The 21,036-nt window shown below is 49.3% G+C and overlaps 1 protein-coding gene across 2 annotated transcripts in view; it reads left to right on the top strand.

Moving 5' to 3' along the window:
• Window positions 1-21,036, top strand: part of DUSP8 (dual specificity phosphatase 8) — an 87,630-nt gene that overhangs the window by 55,277 nt on the left and 11,317 nt on the right. Inside the window, exons 1-3 of one of the 2 annotated variants that reach the window (XM_005307771.4) lie at window positions 6,251-6,625; window positions 17,366-17,532; window positions 20,833-20,992. In XM_005307771.4, the coding sequence (XP_005307828.1) occupies window positions 6,508-6,625; window positions 17,366-17,532; window positions 20,833-20,992 (445 nt within the window). In that variant the 5' untranslated portion in view covers window positions 6,251-6,507. Of the gene's footprint in view, window positions 1-6,250; window positions 6,626-17,365; window positions 17,533-20,832; window positions 20,993-21,036 lie in introns of those variants that run through there. The other variant, XM_005307770.4, reaches the window with a different exon arrangement.

The following is a 21,036-nucleotide window of genomic DNA, read 5'->3' as shown; positions in this document are numbered from 1 at the left end:
GGTGTCTGTTCTGAGTCAGTTAAAGGTGTAATTGCAACACTCAAGGTTCCACACAGCATTTCCTAGGCAAGCCTACTTTATTCTTAAAGTAAAAAAAATTACAGATAAAACTCATTAAAAACAATTAAAGAACCTACATGCATGCTAATAAGCTCAGCAGAATTCACCCCAATCTTAACATGGATTCTGGCAGGAACAGTTCTTCAGATCCCCACCCAAGGATGATTCCTTGTGGTTACAGGTTCATCACATCTTCAAGGTCAAAGCAAGTACCCATTCTTATGTGGCCTCAAGAGGCCCAGTCCTACCCTAAAGCTGGAGTCCTCTGTGGCTTGGGGGTCCTGTCCACTTGCTGAATCAGGAAGAAGGCCCTGAGCTTGTTTAAAACTAGACTATTGCTCTAAAAACCCTTTTTGTCTGCTGGTCCCTGGAGAGTCTAGTTTGAACCAGTATATGTGTACCTCTCCACCTCAGTAGTTTACCCTTCCTATGGAAATACATAGTATCCCAATAACAAATATACAATTGTCTTTTTAATGCACTGGATCCCAAAAGTATTAACCTAATTCAATAAACTTCATTCAGGATATTGCAGGAAAATGTCCTATGACAATGCCTATGTTTGGTGGAGCGATAACTGTCTGAAGTGTGTTTTTCCTCTTGCTTCTCCCCAAGCACCTGATTTTCAGAGGGACAGAGAATCCAGAATAACAGCTGAACACAGTAGGAGATGCTGGGAGCTGGCACGTAAAAAAAAGAAAAAGAATCAAATCACTAGCTTGTGTCTAAATATGGTCTTAGAATCCTAACTGTGGGCACTAGGTTTTTTTTGTTGTTGTTGTTGTTTTACAGTCGTGGCCCCATTGACTGACTAACTCTGTCACATGGCTGTTCTCAGTTTCAAAATAACAGAGGAGCTGCTTTCTTTACGGCAGCAAAAGCCTGTAAAACGGCCTAGGTTGGGCCAGGGCAGAGATGCTATGGCACTGAATGCTGTGCCTGCTGGGTGAGCCCAGGCTGTTTGGAAATGGAGCCTTTCGAGGGTAGTGTTCATGGAGGATTCTACCTTGTGCTACCTCACAACCACTGCTCTGGTAGGTACTTAAATCCAGCTGTGGTCGCTTGTTATCAAAGCAAAGTGAGTGGGGATTGGCGCATAATATCCAAATCCCCTTTTGTGTGCTAGGAAGGAGTGGTTTCTCCAGGCTGAGGTGTAGCATCCTGGTAAGCTCTCACCCCTTCCCATCACACCCCACCCTTGCATTTGAACTCAGGGATATCTTTGCCTGTTTTCTTCCCAGGGGGAGCAGTGGCTGCATTGCTAGGATGGGTTAAGCCAGGTCACATATGTATGAGCTGATTGTATTCCTGGCCTATGTTCTAAACATCCCTGTTTAGTAACACTGTCGTCAGAGGACTTGTTTTCCTGATTCTATAATTATTCCTTGGAGCTTACCCCCCCCCCGGCTGCATGTTTAACAATTGGACAAAAAAGGGGAGACAAGGATGGGGGGGGGAGGGGGCGGGACGGGACTGGGAGAACAAGTTGCCAAGAGTTGCAAAACTATGTCATTTCATATCTCATTTCTGGAAAGCTAAAGGGGGGGAAGGAAACTTTTCCCAGTAAATGATCCTGGCGGACAGGAACCTGTGCCCAGTTATGATTTCCTTCCTTTTGAGCAACCTAGTACCCCTCCCTTCCCCCATCATCCCCTTTTCCTGAGGCCCATGTGAAGGGTTTGAAATTGCAATGATTATAAGCTCCCTGTGATGGAAGGGGGAGGGCAACGCTGGACACTAACCAGTTGGGTTATCACCAATCCTTGCATGTGTATGTAAGTGCTGAAGACAGACTCTTTGCTCCTTGGTATTGCAGACACGTCATGCCAGTTTCCTCCCAAGTATCATGCTGCTGACTTCAGTGGAGTTACACCCGGGATGACTCTAACCCTTACTAGCATTTATGATAATGGATGCTGCAGGAGTACCTAGGTGACCCAATTGGGGTAGGCAGTGGGCACACACCTAGGAAGAGAGAGTTCCTGCCACAAGCAACCTACAGTCTAAATAGACAAGCGAGGCAAGAAGGAAGCACTGTTCCCATTTTACAGATGGGGGAACTGAGGCACAGAGAGATTTACCCAAGGTCACACAGGAAGTTTGGAGCAGAGGTAGGACCTGAACCCGGATCTTCTGTGTCCCAGCAGCTTACCTACAAGACCATGCTTTCTCTCTGATCATCATTTTAATGTATGTTACCTCCTTTGTCAATGGTTGATTTTATCTTTTCCCCCTTCTCTTCTTGAAGAGCCCCCTTGTCCCAACGTTGCATTACTGCCCTTGCCATTATGTATTTAACAAATAGGAGAGGCTTGTATGTAAGAAGTCCTATCCCCAGAGCCACTAAAAACTAGATGGAACCACCTGCTGTGCCATACACCAGAGGGGTCAGTCCTGCAGTGGCCACCTCAAGAGAGAGCCTCCTCAGGGTGAGGGATTCTTTTCATCTCTCATGTCTATGCAGAATGATCTAAAAGGAATGGTAAATATGAGAACATTTCTCTTCCTTCCCCATATTAGCCCCCAAATGGGGCCACACCTGGTGAAGGAAAGGGGTGGAGGTTCAGGAGCAGAGCAGGGGAGAGGCAACTCTAAAGGAATGTCAACACTGCCGCTGGAAGCATGCTTCCCGGCTGGGGTAGACAGATGCCCCAACCACCGCCCATCTTATCCCATTTACACTGCTATTCTTAGCAGACTAGCTCTGCTTGAGGTAGCGCATATCTATCTACTTGCACCTCCCAGCTGCAGTGTAGAGCTACTCTGAGGAGGGTGAGCTAGAGTTATTTCTAGGGAGGAATTTGCAGTTGGAATTGGGTTAATTACTGCTTCCCGTGAAAACGGGTTCTGTTGCCTGTGGGCGCATTAGTCTTTTAGGAGGGTGGGCGGGGATGCAGAGCATGGGCCAACCTTTCATATGAAGGGCTCTGCTAAAACATCCTGCATTATAGATCTCAGGCAGAGATGCCCCAGCTGTGCTGGGCAGAGCCAAAAAGCAGGTCCAAACTCTTCCTGAAGGAACCTGCAGCCCCAAAATAACTTAGCTTTAGGATCTCTCAGCCATGAGGAAGTTAGTCCCTCCTGTTACTAGAGGGTAGCAAAGGAAGACAATATATTCATAGATTTCAAGACCCACAGGGACAATTATGATCCTGTAGCATAGGACAGACCATAGGATTTCAAGCAGTAATTCCTGCATAGAGTCCATAATTAGATCATCGCATGGGAAATGGGATTTGCCAGTGCTGCCATCTGGGTGTAATTGGATTCCCATCCATACTGCAAATGCAACTGTGTTGGAGGAACTGGTTGCAGCAGAGTTGTCCTCCGACATGGTTGCAGCATAGATGGGACCATGCAATGTAGACAGGACTATGAATCTACAATACATGATGGAAGCATGTTTTATACTTCCCCCATCACCGTGTTAAGTGTAGCATGAATAGTACCACCTGAAGTGCAACAGCATCTGTTGTCCCCATCCTCTTTGCCAGTCAATGTCGTGCTTGTTGGGAAGAGACCCCAGGTTGTGGGAACAACTTCCCAGGTTCCCAAGCATTGCTTTTGGGTGAACACTGATCCTTTTTTCCAACCTGGTTTGAATGTGCTTTGAATGTTATCCAACCTCAGGCTCTGACCCACATCTGACAATAATAAAACTCACAATAACAAGCCTCATTAAAACACTGGCTCCACGAGCTGGTGGGGGGGGGGGGGAAGGGAGGTTCATTTAGTGCTGGTGACCTCATCTCACGTGATGTCACTTCTAAGGAAAAACATTGACGTCTCCCATGTATAACTCAGCCTTGCATTTCTCAGCTTGTAAATCTTCAGAGTTTAAAGATACAATGTGTCCCATCTGCCTAGCCTAATCCTGAGCAATTTTCTGGAGGTTTGGGAAGAATTCAGAACAAGTAACCTTTAAGGAACTGATGAGATATTTTAAAGAGTCCAAGGGTTTGTGGGAGCCAGGGAAGGAGAATGAATACTTCTCTCCCAAAAGAGGAAGAGGGCCTGCTCATGAGGTCACAGTTCATGAATCAAGCCACATTATGAATGGGAACAGACCATTCATGTATGTAACTTTTCACTGTATTTTACACCTGAAAAGAAGCCTAGGCAATGCATGTGTCTCCTCCAGTAGATACTAGGGTGTACGTAGAGAGGCATGTCTCAAACAGAGAAGAGGCAATGCCTTAGAAGAATGCAGATGGGATTTGGAGCCATTTGCATCTAGCCTGCAGGTTTGACTCCCCTGCAGATTGGGTGTTATTGGAAGTTGTCTTCTCATGAGTGTTTGGCCCATGTGAGTTCTGAGGTTTCAATCCAGGTCTTAACGAACGAGTGACCATGTCACAAAATCTACCACTGTAACTGGGCCACATTGGTGCCCTTATGTGGATGGCCTGCGTCACCTCTCAGTATAGAGACCAAGAAGCACTTGGGAGAGAGAGTAAAGATGGCCTAATGATTAGAGCACTAACGTAGGGCTTGGGAGAGTGGGTTCAAGTCCTTGCTCCATCACAGAACTGTGTGACCCTGGGCAAGTCATTCAGAGCAGGTCTATACATAAAACGCTGCGCCAGTGCAGCCGTGCTGCTGGAGCACTTCAGTGAAGATGCTATTAGGGCCACCGGGAGAGCTCCCATCGGTGTACTTAATCCACCTGTGTGAGAGGCAGTAGCTCTGGCAACAGGCTGGCTTCTCCCGTCAACATTGCACTGTCTACACTGGGGATTAGGTTGGTATAACTGTCGCGCAGGGGTGTGAAAAATCTGGAGCAATGTGGTTATACCAATGAACGTTTATAGTGTATATCTGGCTTTTGAGCTCCACAGAAGCTCTTCTTCAGGTCTGGGAAACACTCAGTGTCCCAGCTCAATACAAGGTGGAACAGATTATTGAGCATAAGCAGTTAACACATGTTTTAAGAGGCCATTCAAGGTGAATTGGCTCATTAACACCAATAAAAGATATTCCCTCATCAGCGGTGTCTCTTGTATCCTGGGACCAGTACAGCTACAACAACACTGCCCACAGAATCATTTAGAATCTTTCCTGCTGATTTCTCTGACCCCTAGGGTTTTCTGACAGAGGAAGCAGGTAGAACTCTGTGTATAGTGGTAAGCAGTTACACCAAGTGCTGAGGTTAGGGGTGCAGTAAGACTGAACAAGACTCAGATCCACCAGATCCTCAAACTCCAGCCCCACCTCCTGTTCTTCCTCTTCAAAATCAGTCAGGGTGTCCTGACTCGCCACTTAAATCCAGTGTAGCCACCAATCCCAGATCAACCCCTTTTCCATGCTCTTTCTACAGTACTTATATGGCCCACCTCACTGCAGTATTTGAGCACCACCCAATCTTTATTGGGGTTATCCCCATAACGCCCCTGTGAAGTAGAGTTGTGCTGTTAGCCCCATTTTGCAGATGGGGAGCTGAGGCACAGAGAGACTAAGTGACTTCCCCAATGTCACACAGACAGTCCATGGCAGAGCTTGGACTCAAACCCAGGTCTCCCAAATTCTAGGTGAGTGCCCTAACTGCTGGACCATTCTTCCCTTATTATTGCGTCCCAGCAACCCTCACCTGCAGCCTAAGTGTCTGCCAGATTATTCCTCCCATCCCCCCAGTTCCTTTTCTCAAGAAAAACCTTCTGCTCTCAGGTTTCAATGAAAAAGAACATCAACGAGTTAAAAAGAAACAAGCCAGTCTCCTCGTTGTGTCTACCACTGAGAACACCGGGTGATGGGGAAAGGTTTGCTGTGCTCCATCCAGAATCATAAAAACACTGTACTTAACATGTGTGTTAGTGCTTAGGTACCATGGCGATGGACCCTGGATAATTGCATTAGATAGACAGTACAGAGCTTTCTACCTTCAACTCACTGTACAACTATTAACTCATCAAAGTAAATCACGCTCATTTCAGGTGGAACAAAGGTCTGTTTGCTGCAGCTCCTCTTGCCTTCAGGGAGCTGACCGTCCCCTGCAGGCGTTCAGGGAGCAATTATTTCGGAGAGCAAGCAAGGTCAATGGGGGAAAAAATGGGATGTTGCCCCTTTAAGCAGCTGAGTGAAGCATGTGTCAGTGGTGTAGCCTATGAGTTAAACTGCGTGTCTGTGTGCTGAGTAAGGAATGCGGTTGCATGCCTGACCCCTTAGCTATGATCAGCAGGGTTGTTGCTCATGTGCTGAGCTCATTCAGGCTCGCGGGAGCTGGAGTTGCGCACACACGCAGGGAGAGAGAGGATAGAAAAGAAGCTCTAGTGCTGGAAAAGGGTGTTAGTGTCTCTCTCGTCCCCATTTTTCTCCCCCCCCCCCCCTTTATTTTAATTCCTGCTGGACCCTGGATTTGGGCGGCGAGTTTGGGCTTTTTTTTTTTTGCCTGCCAGCTGTTGTTTTGCTAGGGCAAGCAGTGCCTCTGTGAGACGCAGCCCAGCTGCCTGGATGCCTCTGGATGTTATGATTACACCCTCCGAGGACCAGTTCTGGATGGACATGCATGAGGGGCAGATGAAGCTGAAAATCAGGGTGCGGAGGATGAAGGAGAGCAGGGACATGCGAGGTTTGTTGGCCAGCTCCTTTTCTTTAGGTGCCGGGAGTGCTGTTTGTTGAGCCTGACCCATGCTGTAAGAGGCTGTCTTTGCAGAACTGCTGATGTGCAGGCAATGTAAAGGTGTCGGGCAGCTGGCATCTTGCAGGCATGAGGATCCAGGGATCCAGGGAGCATTTTTGGATGGGGGGGAATACTAGCAATTTTCAACTTTTGCAATTTCAGGAAGCTTTTGGGGGGGCATCTGGCCTGTCCCTCCAGGGGACGCGGGGGGGTAGCAAAGGAAGAAATGAGATTTTTCGCTGCAGAGCATGGCAGGTGAGGTTCTGCTGTTGACTGCAAGGGGAAAGGGAAAGATGAGACTGGCATTAGGAGGTGGTGTCAGCTGGGTTTCCCCCTGTGACTTGCTTGGGCTCCCATCTAGAAACCAGGAGTGCTGCTTGTTTAGTGGGACTAGCTAAGCTGGGACTAAATCCTGCAAGTTTGGAGTGGCTAAGCAGGAGTGGAAGAGAACACTCCCAGGAGGAAGGTGGGGGGCTCTGTCCTTATGTAGCCATACTTGCACTCCTCCAGGGCAGGAGGACACAGAGGAGATGGTATATTCTGCAACTCCAGGCATTAAGCAGTATCATGCATTGGTTGCTGGGCTGCTAGGTACCAGTGAGGCAATTGTCATTTGTCCCCATGTGCAAAGGACATGGGGTGGGGGCCAAAGGGAGGCATTTCCCCCAGAAGAAAGTGATGATTGGGGACAGGGTGTTCAAAGAAACAATATTAAGAAAGTGACACTGCTTCAGCCCGCCTCTAACCAACCAAATAGCTCCTGCTGCTGTTTCACTTCTCCCCACTGAGACGATCACTAAATTCCCCTCTTGCAAGTGCCTTCTTAAAAAAGGGCTTTTGCAGTGTCTTAGCTCTACAGCACTAGGGTGAGAGGAGGAAAGGGTGAAATTAAATAGAGCGGCTTAAAATATGCCTAGCCTCAAATGACCTAGTTTACCAAATGGTTTAATCAAGCAACTCTTCCCCCCCCCCCCCATCGTCATCCCTTAAAATGGGAATCTGCTAAATGAGCTTGACATGTTTTTGTGGCGTGAGCCACATAACCCAGTGATGGTGTAATTAGTAATAGGTCAGTCGTGGAAATGACACATTCTTCTTTACTTAGAACAAGTCAAGCTGGTCCGGAGCATGCGCAGTCACCAGAGGAAAATCAGGACAAGCAACTTTGGGGGCTGGAACTGTGGGTTTCTTTCTTTTTTTAAGGAAGTACCAAAAACCCAGTTGGCAAGACGAGGGGAGGAGCAGGCAACAAGGCTTACCCGGTCTTTAGGCTTGTAGGATGAATCTACGAGGTCAACAACTGCTGGCATAAAATCAAGAATAAGTATTGGCCAGGACCGCCAAAGGAGGCTCGAGGTTGGTGGGTGGAAGCAGTTTGGGAGGGAAGGAAGTGACTAGTGGGGAATGTATATGGATCAGTAATGGGGCGCTAGTTCATCTGCTTCTCATACCAACAGCCTGGAGGAAAGAACCTGCAATGGGAGGTTGAAATCTCCTGATGGTGCCAAACTAAGGGAGAGGGAGGGTATAAAGAGAGAGGTCAGTCCATACAACACTGTGAGATTCAGCGTGAGTAGGAGCAGCGAGGGTAGATGTATGCTTCTCTCCAGTATGATAAGGTTGGAGGGAGTGGAAGAACCTGAATAGAGAATATATCCTCGTAGGCCATAAAACACAGAGCAGAAGGAGGGTCTGGGGAGCCAGCAAACACAGCTGTGGGGATCTTCTAATTTAGCCCTTTTATAAGGAAACTGAGGCCACATCTGGAATGCTCTGGGAATTCTGGTGATGTCTTGTACAAAAAGGAATATTGGAGACGTATGTAGGCATTGTCCAGCAGAGGGCGAGTTGACCTGACTCTGAGGAGGGCAGGATCTTTAGTTAGTTGGGAAGAAGGGAAACCAGAACTCATTTCTTAATTACAGAGAAGATGACAGAAAGCCACAAATTTCCCACACAGGTGCCCATACACCTCAGTCCTGACCTGCAGCCTCTCCTGCTATTGCAGTGCTGGGTCCTGACCAGCATTGATACTTGCTCCTCCAGCTAGGGTGACCAGACATCCTGATTTTATAGGGACAGTCCCGATTTTGGGGTCTTTTTTCTTATACAGGCTCCTATTACCCCCCACCCCCTGTCCTGTAACACTTATTTCAGCAGAAAGCTTGGTGGGGTGGGGGTTGTTCTTATGCATTGAGACGGTCATTGTGCAAAAACAAAAGGGCTAAACGTGGAACCTCGTCCAATGGAAAACTAATGAGGATGGCGGGGCGAAGGGGAAATCTAAAACTTCCCAGAGAGCAGGAGGCCCTGACCCACACCAAGAAAATTTCCAAAGGGTGATGAGTAAGGGTGTTAGTAAAGGCCCTTTCATCATCTCACTCAGCAGCTGGCATGAATGGGCCACCCCCAAGCAAAACAATGAGGTAGGAGCCAGGGGAGGGATGCTGCAGTGAGGGATTTTCCCAGAGGCCGAGGAAATGATGCTGCTTTGGTATCTGAAGGCAGCTGTCCTTGTCCAGCCCCTCTGCTCTATGTGCTTTTCTCCCTTTTTCTGCCCTGATTCAAAGGAATCTTGGCCAGCGTGTTCAGTCATGTCACTGACTAGAAGAACAAGGTAGGTTTAGCTGAGACTGAATAAGAAACAAAGGTCTGGTATTTTTTTAGGGGCCAGATCCTGCAGTTCTCAGTTCTTTACTCTCTCATTGACTCGCTGCCCACGTGAGGACTACAGGGTTTGTGCCCCAATTCAGCAAGGTACTTAAGCACATGCCTAACTTTAAGCATCTCTCATTGACTTCAGTGGGACTCGTCCTTTCACTTAGGCATGTGTTTAAATATCTTGCTGAATTGAGGCCTTGACCCTTAAGGAGGAAAGTGACATCTCTGTTATTCAAAGACAAGAATGCTTCCAGCTGTTTAAACGCCTGTAATGAATATCCCCAGGCACGTCGAAGGCTGTGGATTCACTGCTGGCACCGCCAAGCAGCTTGGGAACCCCAGGCACAGTTATGAGCACGGAGGTTTTAAATGGCGATATCACAGAGGGACCAGCATGAAGAGCTGTTTCCTATCGAGGGGCAGGCGATCTGGAAGCAGATGGCTTTATGTAATCCAGGAGTGAGAGCCAGCCCTGGCTGGGCTGTGCAGGAGCAACATGAGACTAGTGTTCATAAGGCCGTACCTGACTTGTGTGAAACTGCTGCACCTTTTCTACATGCTCATCAGGGAGCATCTCTGAATCCTGAGCCCACTGCCTGCATTTACTGACACCAACGTGCAGGGAGGGAGGAGTCTACTGTGACTCTCCCCCTCAAAGGCACAGAGATGTTGGGGGGGCAGGGACTGTCTCACCCTAGAGCGGATGCGCTTTAGCACCTCCAGGCAGAGGCACCTTTTGTCTCCCAGGCGTAGGTCCTGTGCCGCTCTAGGTCATACCAAAAGGTGGGGTTTCAGGCTGCAGTGCAGGCTCAGGTACCCGACATCAGTCATACCAGGAATGCTATTACAGCAGCCACTGCCGTTAAACAGCAGTTATTGGAAAGATGGGGACCAGCCATAACTTGTCGCTAGACCGAAACTCCGGTGTCTACTGGCTGCTCCCAGGCTGCCCCTGGAGGCAGAGGAAGATGGGGCAGAATGGCCCGTGAGCCAGCTAGCTCAAATGGAGGCTGTCGCTCTGTGGCTGTGCCTCCGTCCCCCTCCTCTTCTCTGCTAAGGACAGCTCTGCTCTTGCTGGTGTGAAAGTGCAACCCTCCTTCCCGGGCCCATTCCAGAGGGCCCGTGTTGCGTGCACAAAAAAAAGGGAGGGGTGAGTACATGGGACACTTTTCTGCTGTCCAATATGGCTTACCACAGACTGCCCTTATGCTCTCCAGGGGAGAGGGTTGTTTGTGGAAAGCACGTGCACCAGTGCATCAGAGGCACCCGTGGGAGCTGGAGACTGCCAGAGAGCACCTCCAGGAGCAAAGCGCTGTCTCTGCACTAGAGCATCGCTTTGGTGCTTGTTACTGCGGGAGTGGGGTTGTTTATATAAAGCCTAATCCTTCCCTGTTGAAGTCAGTGGGAGTTTTCCCTTTTATTCCGATAGGAGCAGGACCAAGGCCCCTGTGGCACAGATAGGCATGATGTTTCAGTGGAGACTTGGAGGGGTGAGCCCATGTGGCTGGAAATAAAAGGGGAGCGTGGAGCCCTCAAAACAACAGGTTAACAGGTTTTCAAGCCAAGATGACCCCGTTACTCTCTCTGTGCGCTCCATGGCATCGTGTGTTGTTTCCAGCCTGCAAGGAAACCTGACTGGAGCAGCAAAGCATCACAGCTGGCTCGGCCCAACACGGTCCCATAAGCCTGAGTGGAATGTCCCCCTGGTTCTAACAGTGGAGGATGCGGATTGCCCTGTTTAACATGCCACACGTCCCCTTTGATCTCACTTCAGTACTTCCCCACATTTCCCTGCCTTGCCTTCATATCGCAAAGGGTTTTCTAAGCCCTTTAATCCCTAGAGGAGAATGAGGATCACATTTCCCTCTCTCCCCGTCCTCCCTTGTGAAGGCAAACGCTGGTAACTTTTGATTCTGAATGCATACCTTTTATCAAAGTCCCCTTCCCCCTGCCCTCGCAGCTGCTTTCCCAACTGCTGGCTTTTCCTGTGATCATAGTGAGAGCGGCAATGGAGTGGGTCTGTGCTGCCTGGCTGAGTGTGAATGAGGACAGCAGGGGATGTCTCTTGTTCTGCTGCACTGGAGTCTATTACTGGTCTTAATACTCTACAATATTCTTCCCTTTATGGATGTATATATCCACAAAGCTGGGGTTTACCACCCAGGAGGAGAAACAATAGGACTCTGCTCTTACCTTCACCTAGAACTTGCTACAGTTTGCACAGGGTCATATAGAACACACCATCGGGGGCAGTCCTGCCCTGGCAGAGAGATGGATTGGATGGCCCAATAGGTTTGTACTGTCCCAAAATTCTTGGACATGATCTAGAACACCGTGGGCATTGTTGATGTGTGGGGGTGTCTAGAGAAAAGTCCTCTGACTGTTATTTCTATGACTGTTCAAATCATGGGCCAGATCTTCAGCTGGTGTAAATACTCTCCATTGACTTCAGGAGAGTGACACCAGTTTGTGCCAGCTGAGGACAGTCACTAGACCACTTGTGAAGCTTAAGTCTGCTACTGCCTCCTAGCGCAGGCAATGGAGGCAGCTTCTTCTTTCAAATCCAGAGATCCCAGGTTTGATAATTATTCAGCAGTGATTATGGAGACTCTCACCTATAATTATCTCTTTCCTAGGCCATGTCTGTGGGTGCATTTTCTTCCCCTGTGATGGTGGCACAAAGTAGCTAAGCACCATTACGAGTGTGCATCTATTTTTGTCTTGGTGTTTGAGATGTGCTTTGTACATTGGCTCTTAATTATCCAGGCGTGTAGTGAGATGATTGTACAGGGCTCCTTGTTCTCTCTGTAACCCTCTGACTGTTGTATTTATCACTGGCCTGTCATCCCAGGAGGGAAGCTCTCATGATTCTCCGCAATCTATCAGCAGGCCAGGTGGTATGAGAAGATGTTACAGCTCAAAGGGAACGGCAGCTGCTTTCTCTGACAAATGTCTGGGCTTTTAAAGAACTCCAAGGCCCACTGCCCTCACCCTTGAACTTTCCCAGTTTTCCCAGTGAAAGTAGTTTTTAATGAGCGGTTGTCACTGATATCCTCTGTGACAATCTGGGGCCGGAGGAAGCGGCAGGGGGAGGGGGTTGAGAGTCTGGGATGTAGGGTAGGGGAAGAAGAGAGGGGATAGAAGTAAGAAATAGCTTCTTTCCTTTCAGTGTACAATAGGTAAGTGCTCCATGCTGCGTCCCTGGGTGAACACGACTCCTGTCACCAGCAGCAAAGTGTCTAGAGCACTGAGAAAAGCCTCTTACAGGGACGCTTGGGTAGTTTTACAAAGGGAGGGAGGCAGCAGGGCCTAGTAGTGAAAGCACAGGACTGGGAGGCAGGAGACCAGGGTTCTGTTCCCAGACTTGCTGTGTGACCTTGAGCAAGTCACTTAGGCACTCTGTGCCTCTGTTTCCCCATCTGCTAAATGGAAACAATAACAATTCTATATATGCCAGTGGTGCTACAGTCCTTGCTGTCTGTAAAGTTCTTTGAGAGCCTGAGGTAGAAGGCACTAAGGGTTTTTCTTACTTCAGAGAGACTGACTGATCCATGAAGCCTGGGGATAGGTGGAGAGTCCCACCAGAGTCTTGATCCTGTGATGCGCTCACCTCTTGTAATTTTCTCTCCTCCGCTTCAGTGGGAGTAGCAGGTGTCAGCACTTCTCCTAGCCTCGGGCCCCACATCCACACACATCTCTCTGTTCGCTTGGACTCCACCCTCGCATGATGTAGGTAACTCTAGAAGCCAGGAAAACATTGGATTTAGTAGGGAATGTTTTCTAAAGCCCTCAGGAATGCTGGAGTCCAGGCCAAGGATAAGGTTCTGTGCATTGCAAGGGACCAGCTCCTTATCCAAGAGCCTCAGCCAGTGCTCCTGCTTGAGGGAGCATCCAGAAGAAACCTGAGATCTCTTTCCACCCACTCCACCCCAAATACAGATTCTCACCCCCACTCTTCGTTCCATGCGTGCCAGGAGAATCCCACTGCCAGCCCCAGGGAAGTGTTAGCATTACAAATAAAAGACTAGAACGGCCCCCTCTTGTTCTGAATTAACGCTAAAACATGGTGTATTGTGTAGGTAAGGGAAAGCCCAAGTATTGCTTGGAATGCTGCCAGGGACAGTTACTGCCTTTGGGGTGATTTTAAGAAGCTGCTTTGCTTTCCAAAAACTTAAGACTTGCTGTAGCTGCACGTTCTAAGGCTGGGTTTTGTATCCCTGAAAGTTCAGAGGTGTTGGGGCCTGATGTCCTCAGCTCAAGGCTGTCTCCCCAGTTCCCTTTCAAACCCTGGGATTGCTCAATAGCTGTGAGCAATGATGTTTGGGAGGAACTAAGGTTTATGTGGAAAGAGGTTTATGAAGGGACAGAGCAGAAAATGGTAAAAGTTTTGCTCAGCTAGGACTCTGTCAAGCAAAGCACGTAAGCGTGATGTTAAAGTGAAGCACAAGAGTAGTTTAAATGACTTCAATGGGATGACTCGCGTTCTTAAAGTTAAGCATGTGCTTAGGTGCTTTGTTGTGGGCCATATAGGGAGCATGTCTCCTCCCTAGAGGTGGTTGGGGCATACAAACTTGAGGCAAGGGTGACTCTGTCCCTTTCAGTGAATCTCCCCGTGCACGCTTCCCAGCCCCCTGTGTCACTTGCCTGTGCTTTCCCCAGCAGAGCCAGCAAAGGATCTGCAGGCAGGCAAGTGCTGGCGGGGGCAAGAGGAGGGGGAGCATTGCTAGGAGAGTGCCAGCCAGCAAGTGCCAGCCTGCTTTAGCTATGATGTCACCTCGAACGCTCCTGGCTCCTAAAGAGAGTTTTGAGTTGTATAGGCCAATAATGAACATGAGCAAAGTAGAGGGGCCGGGGGCGGGGAGGCAGGCATTGATTCCCAACCTATACTCCAGGGGGAAGGGCGCACACCTTGCTCCAGGATGAAAAACACCCGTTTCTGTGCTATTAAGACTTCCTAAGCCTTTTGAGTGAACAAAGGATTATGGGCCCAAGCCTGGCCCTGGTACGGCTACGCATTCATTGCAAGACTAGACCTCCCCACACATTCACCCTCCAAATGAAAATACAGGAGATCGGTTGTTTTCCTTCCCTTGGCACTGATGACTGATAGAAGGAAAGGTCTCTCTGGGAGGGAGCAACAGGTAGCCCTTCTGCCTGGCTGCCCATTGTGCTGCATTGTCCACTGAACCTCTTCTGCAGTCTCCAGATGTGGACTCTTTGCACTCAAATCCCACTCTGCCTCATGATTTATGCTTCCTGGTGAGATTGATGTGGCCAGGGAGGGAGTGGGAGTAACCAAAGCTTGTGTGCACCTGTGCCGAGCGTCTTTCTTTCACTCTGATTTAATATCCCAATTGAGGGGGGTGATGTCATGTATGAAAGAACCGGGGAGGAGGAAGTGTTGGAAGGTGCTTTCTTTAACTCTTCATATCCCAAGTCTCCAAAGTCTTGGTAGCTGTTCTTGGTGATAAGTGCCAGCAACACAGGGAAGCTTAAGTGGCCAGAGGGGAGATATTGCAGGTTGGAGATCAATTTCTCTTCCAATATAGCGGCTTCCTTGGGCAAGTACAACTGGGCTGCCTGCTATGTGGCTGTGTTGGGAAAAGGCATTGTTCTTCAAAGGACTCAAAGTGAGGGCCAATGGCAAGGGGGTTGGTGTCTGTCCAAAGCAGCTTGGGGTTCCCATGGCATGGAAGATGAGGCATCTCCCTTGTTTGGAGGACTGAGGACCTCTTCCCCATCTGAGCAGAGATAGGGCCCAGGACTTGGGCATTCAGTCTATGAGACCTGGCTGCTGCTGCTATCTGCAGAGACCATTGTGTCAACCCCTCCCCCACTTTACCCCAGAGCACTGGAAATTTGGTTTCAGCACTAGTCAGGACTCATCAGAGCCCCACATTGGGATCCAGTAAGGTAAGGATGGGGATTCTCAGGGGGGTTTGCTGTGAAGTTGGCAGGACCCTGCTGAGTATGACCTGGGGGAGGAGGGCCATGTTTCAGCCTCTTCCATCCCCCTAGAGGGGGAGGGGTTGGGTGGAAGGTCGTTAAGTGAACTTCAATAGATGTTTTAGTTCAGTTATGGAGATGGGCTGGATTCAAGGGCAGGGATTCTTATTTTACCTGAACTCGTCTCTATAGAAACAGAACCAGTCCCTATAGAAACAATGGCTGGGAGCTTCAGTGAGACCTAATGGATTTAGACTAGGGTGACTAGATAGCAAGTGTGAAAAATCAGGACACGGGGTGGGGGGTAATAGATGCCTATATAAGAAAAAGCCCCCAAATTCGGGACTGTCCCTATCAAATCGGGACATCTGGTCACCCTATTTTAGACATCCAGATTTCTCTGAAAGTCAATGGGAGTCAGGAACTTTGTTCAGCCTCTGTGAAACTCCCAGTCTGTATTACACTATCTATAGTCCCTAGTATCAAAAGCACAGAGTGGGGACGTACACCACTCGGGACCCTTCGTATTGACACGAGCGCTCGGCTTGGTAACCTAGACCAGATGTAGTTCTCGCTAAGGGTTGCTAGGCCTAACTCTGTGTGTGGAGAAAGGAGTCGGTGGGTGTTAAGAAACTCCCTCAAGAATGCAGGTCTCTTGCATGTATAACAAGTTAAAGCAGTGCAAGGAGGGACCATGTTGTGTGCTCTTTTCGGTAAATCCTGCATTTGGCTATGCTGTGGCCTAGCAGAGGTGTGGAGGCAGGAAACCTGAGTTCCCATTCCTGGCTGTGCCACTGGTCTAGGGCAAGTCGCTTCACCTCTCTGAGCCTCAGCATCCCCATCTGCAAAATGAACTAATGCTGTTACCTAATTGCATGGGGAGGTGAGGATTTGTACAGGTTCATACAGCGCTTGGAGATCCCTGGCTGGAAAGTGCAACAAGATTCTGTGCCCTGTTTCACCATTCCTTCTGTGTGAGCATGGCTATGATTTTTGGACTCAGAAGAGCTGCTCTGTATTTGGACTAGAGTTCTCAGAATTCTAGCTTCACTTGTCATCCCCTACCTGCTTCTGCCACCCCATAGCTATTCCTCTGAATCTGGTGTTTGGGGCTGTCTGAGCAAACCAGACACAAACAGGTTTGCAGCCTGCGCTGGCGCAGTGAATCGGACCCTTCTTGCTATCACGTTTAGCAACATCTGACCATGAAAAATTGCTCAGGAATCTGTTTAAAAAAAGTCAGATTCCACCCTCTCTGTCCAAATACTTTCTGCATCCCAGCCGCCCACCTCACTCCTCCTCTGCATGCGGACTCATTTTTCTAATTAGCACTGTACACAGGGCTGCATAATCAGGCAGGCATTCATTTAGGAAAGAGACAGGAGGCACTGTGTGTTTGGAGGAGGGGGGGTAAATGCCACTTAAAACACTGCGTGACTCTGACGCTGATCCTCCTCAAGTACAAAGGCCTGCAGCTATTTGTGCTCTGATCCTGTCAAAAACCGCAAGCTAAGCAGGGTCAGACTGGTTAGGTTGAAGACCTCCAAAGAACACCTAGGTACTGCAGCGAGCCGTTGCCATGTTCCCTAGCTGACTCTCTTCCCTTGAGCCACTGCCCAGTACAGTGCTAGCAAACCACTGCACTGCTGGGGTTGCTGTCATTTGGATCAGATCTAAAATCCTGGCGCTGACCACTTGTAGTCACTAAAAATCCCATGGAAGTATTTATACGAGAAAGAGGATTAGCCCTGGGGTCCTGGCCAAATTCTAACATAGGTTATTTAGTTCTGCCTCCCCCCCAGCCTCCCCTGCACTTTCGGTATATTTCATTTACCTATAAGTTGGCACTGATGCCCATCATTAAGCTACTTGGTTGCCTACAATCAGTTAAACACCAGTCTCTTATGGGGCTGGCTTGATTATAATTGACTATCGGTATCTTCTTCCAGTTTTATTCTAGCACCAAGAATCCTTAACCGTGATCAGAACCCCATTGTGCCAGGCACTTTACAGACACACAATGAGAGACCACCTCTGTCCTGGAGAGTTTACATAGTCTAAATCTTCTCCTTCTGTCTGCAGGGGGCTTTGCCACCTTCTCATCTTGCTTCCCAGGACTCTGCGAAGGGAAACCAGCTGCCATCTTGCCAATGAGCATCTCCCAGCCATGCTTGCCAGTGGCCAATGTTGGCCCCACCCGCATCCTGCCTCATCTCTACCTGGGCTCCCAGAAAGATGTCCTAAACAAGGTATGGCCTTGCTGGTGGGGAGACATGCCTGCCCCATGCTGCCGTTGCCCCTTACCAATTGGAACAGGCCTATCTGGTCGGGGTGGCACGTGGGAGAAGCTCGTTGTACGTTTCGCATTTGAGGACAATGCACGTGTAACTTTCAATGGCTTGTCCTGCCCAGTTTGGAGTGAATAAGGAGCTAAGGACACGGCCCATACATACAAAGGCCTGCGGGAGGCTGTGGAGAGCATCCGCAGGAGGAGCCTTGCAGAGTTCTTGGCTGGCAGGGGTGTTGTCCTGCTGTGGTTTGATTCAGTCCAGAAGGGATGTGTGAGGAAGGACCGGCCTTCCCTCTGCAACCTGAGGGTAGCTGCCTGATTCCCCTGACTGCCATGTTCCATGGTGGCAAAGGGTGAGGGAGCATGGCCAAGAATATGCACGTAGAAAAGACTTAAGCTCTTTGGGCTTGGTGAGTGGCATCCAATCCAAGAAGGGGCGGGAGAGCTGGAAGGGCAGAGAGGAGCAATGGGGAAGAGACAGAAGGGGCACAATGGAGCTGGGAAGGGGGGAAGAAGAAGAGCTGCCAGGGTGCCTCGCCCCAAGGGAGCCCCTGGAAGATTCACATCGAGGGAGCCAGCTTCTCCCCACTAATCCCCCCTGCCATCTGGGCTGCCAAGGTTGACTTCAGCTGCTCCAGGCCCAGCTTGGCAGCCAGAGGGAGAGGAGGGGTTAAGCTGGGATGTTTAATCATGGAGGGGAGTGGGAAAGGGGCCAGCAGCCACAGTCCGAGGCAAAGAGCTCTTTAAAGAGGCCTGGAAATAGACAAAGATTCTCTTCGGGAAGAGAAGGGCGGAGGGAAAAGAGGGGTACTGTCCTTTTAAAGGTGCTGGAATGCTTGGGCAGTGATGTCACCTTGGGGAAGGAATTTTGTTTTAAGAGAAGAAGAAAATAAATGAGAGAAGAAAGAAACAGAAATTGTAGTTAAAATTCCGCTGGGCGCCTACTGTGGGCAGGAGGGAGCCAGTCAGACATTCTCGCCTGGGGAGAGGGCCAGGGGAGAAGCATCTGACAGGAGTATGGGGGTGGACCAGAAAGAGGAGAGAGAAATTTTTATATATAGGGAGTAGAAGGAAATGAAAGAGAAAAATGCCAAGAATGTGAGCTCAGGAGCTGGGCTGGCTCCTAGGAGCTGAGGTTAGGCTTCTAGGGAGCCTGCTGAGGAAGAGACTCTTATGTAAGCTTAGTTAGGACAGGAACCACGGGGTGAATTAAATGGAATTCAGGGAGGAAATCTCGGCCATGTCCCCTGAGAGCCCTACATCAGGCGTCGGACTGACGAGGCTTCAACCATGCCCCCCCCCACCCCATCTCAGCACGACCTTTTGCTCACCCCTTTGTTCTGAGAGGTGTTTGCTTCCCTTTCTGCGCAGTGGGTCATTATTGAAGACAAGAGTCACTCGCTTCTCATAACCTAGAGAGCAGGGCTGGCAGGGCATTAGAGAGCAGGGCTGGCAGAGAACAACCCTCTATGATGGGATAGCAGGGTCCCTTGTGAGCACGCAAACCTAGGGTGTCCATATTTCCCAAAGAGAGAACTGGACATCCCCAACCGCTTGCCCAAGTCCCTGCCCCCCCCCATGCTGTTGCCAGTCGCTCGAAACCCCCCAGCCCCACACCAGGCTGTTGCCCGGTTGCTGGAACCCAGCGGGGGGCCCCACATGCTGGAATGCTGCTCCCCCCCCCAGCCCTGCCTCCTCTCTCTCTGCTCGCCCCCTCTGCACCACACCCCACTTTTTTGACAAAAGTGGACATTTATCCTGTTTGCTCTTGCCAGTTGATCAAGTCAGCAAGAGCAAACGGGACAAATGCCTCCTTTTGGGGAAAAAAAAGTCGGGATGGCCGGGACAGGGCTTAAAAAAGGGACTGTTCCGGCCAAAATAAGACGTATGGTCACCCTACGCAAACCCCATATGGCAGCTCTGCACCTCACTGCTGCCATGCCACAGGGCTCAGCCTGGGGCGGGGGGGAGGTTTCTTTTCTCTCTCCAGTTTCCTAATCACTGTCTATTTTATGGCACCTTTATTTCTTTCTCAACTCCTTTCTTCCATTCAATTCTCTGTTCCTCTTCCTCGCCCCGAAATAGCACAGAACAGGCATTCATAGGACTAGAACTATCGGATCTTTGGTATGGATGATCTCCCTTGTTTTGGACATAATCTGGCTTGGATTTCAGCTCTCAGGGGGCACAACAGGTCATATTCACCACTACGCTCTGGCCGTTTTATGCTGCTCTGGCCATGCACGCTGGTGAATCTAGCCTTGTCTCTCTGGGAAGGATGAGAGGTCACATACGTGTGCCCAATGAGCAGAACGTGGCAAGAAATGATCCATGAACACTCACTTGACATTTTGAACTAGCCCTCTGACTTTTTCATTCACTTTCCGTAAGCATGCAGGCGAGTCAGGTTACTGGCAGGAACGTTGGGAAGAAGCAGTGACTAGTAATGACTATGGCAGAACACTCATGGAAAGCTACTTCTCAATTGGTTAGTCCAAAGAGTTCGCTCCAGAGCCATGATTATATTCATCCCAAAAGGAAATCACATGACCTAAATGTGTCCCAAACAAAACAGCTCATGTTCTGAATTGCCAGTCTCCTATGCTGGGATTGATACCAGCAGCAAACAGTTTACAGGTCTCTTATAGACTGAAACTGGCTCCGGTAAACCACGGAGTGGAGAGTTTCAAACAGTGAACAAATCTGTGGGAAATCATGACTTGTTCCCAAGTGATTTGGGAACAGAAAAGAGGACTACATTCAGTGAATACTAGCTCTGCTAGTAAGATGTTCTCTTCACCTGAACCTGGCCCCTCTAAGCTTTCTTCTACAGTAGATGTAACCCTTGACTATTTTGTTTTTCTTCCTTAAAATTTCCCACCATTGTTCTAGCTCTGGGGTTCTCAGTCTTTCCCCTACCAGCCCCCCCCCCAAGCACACTCCCTGCTATCTAGCCAAGACCCACTTCTCTGTACCAGTATGGAAGGGCAAGGTGGTCAGCACCCCCAACACCTGATCAGGACCCCAAATGTGAGAACCTGGCAGACAGCTTAACCATGCTCAGAGCAGGTCCATATGACAATGGTTTACTCCTCATTGGCTCATCTGTGCTGGTGCTCCCCAAAGTTGCTACTTTGAACTGCACTAGAGTAACTGTGAGCGAGAACACTGGAGTGCGTGAGGCCTATGAGAGCGTAGATGGGAAGGTCCAGCTTTGTACTGACTGAGCCCACGTCACTTGTATCTTCTCTGTCACCAGGACCTGATGACTCAGAATGGAATAAGCTACGTCCTCAACGCCAGCAACTCCTGCCCCAAGCCAGACTTCATCTGTGACAGTCACTTCATGCGCATTCCTGTCAATGACAACTACTGTGAGAAGCTGCTTCCCTGGCTGGACAAGTCCATTGAGTTCATCGGTGAGGCAGCTCCCTGGTCCTTTATTTACTTCTTCCAGCTTGTA

The sequence above is a fragment of the Chrysemys picta genome, chromosome 4 (genome assembly GCF_011386835.1).
Source record: "Chrysemys picta bellii isolate R12L10 chromosome 4, ASM1138683v2, whole genome shotgun sequence".
Lineage (NCBI taxonomy): Eukaryota > Metazoa > Chordata > Testudines > Emydidae > Chrysemys > Chrysemys picta.
Note: the sequence above shows the minus strand (reverse complement) of the source record. Positions and strands in the feature narration are given on the sequence as shown.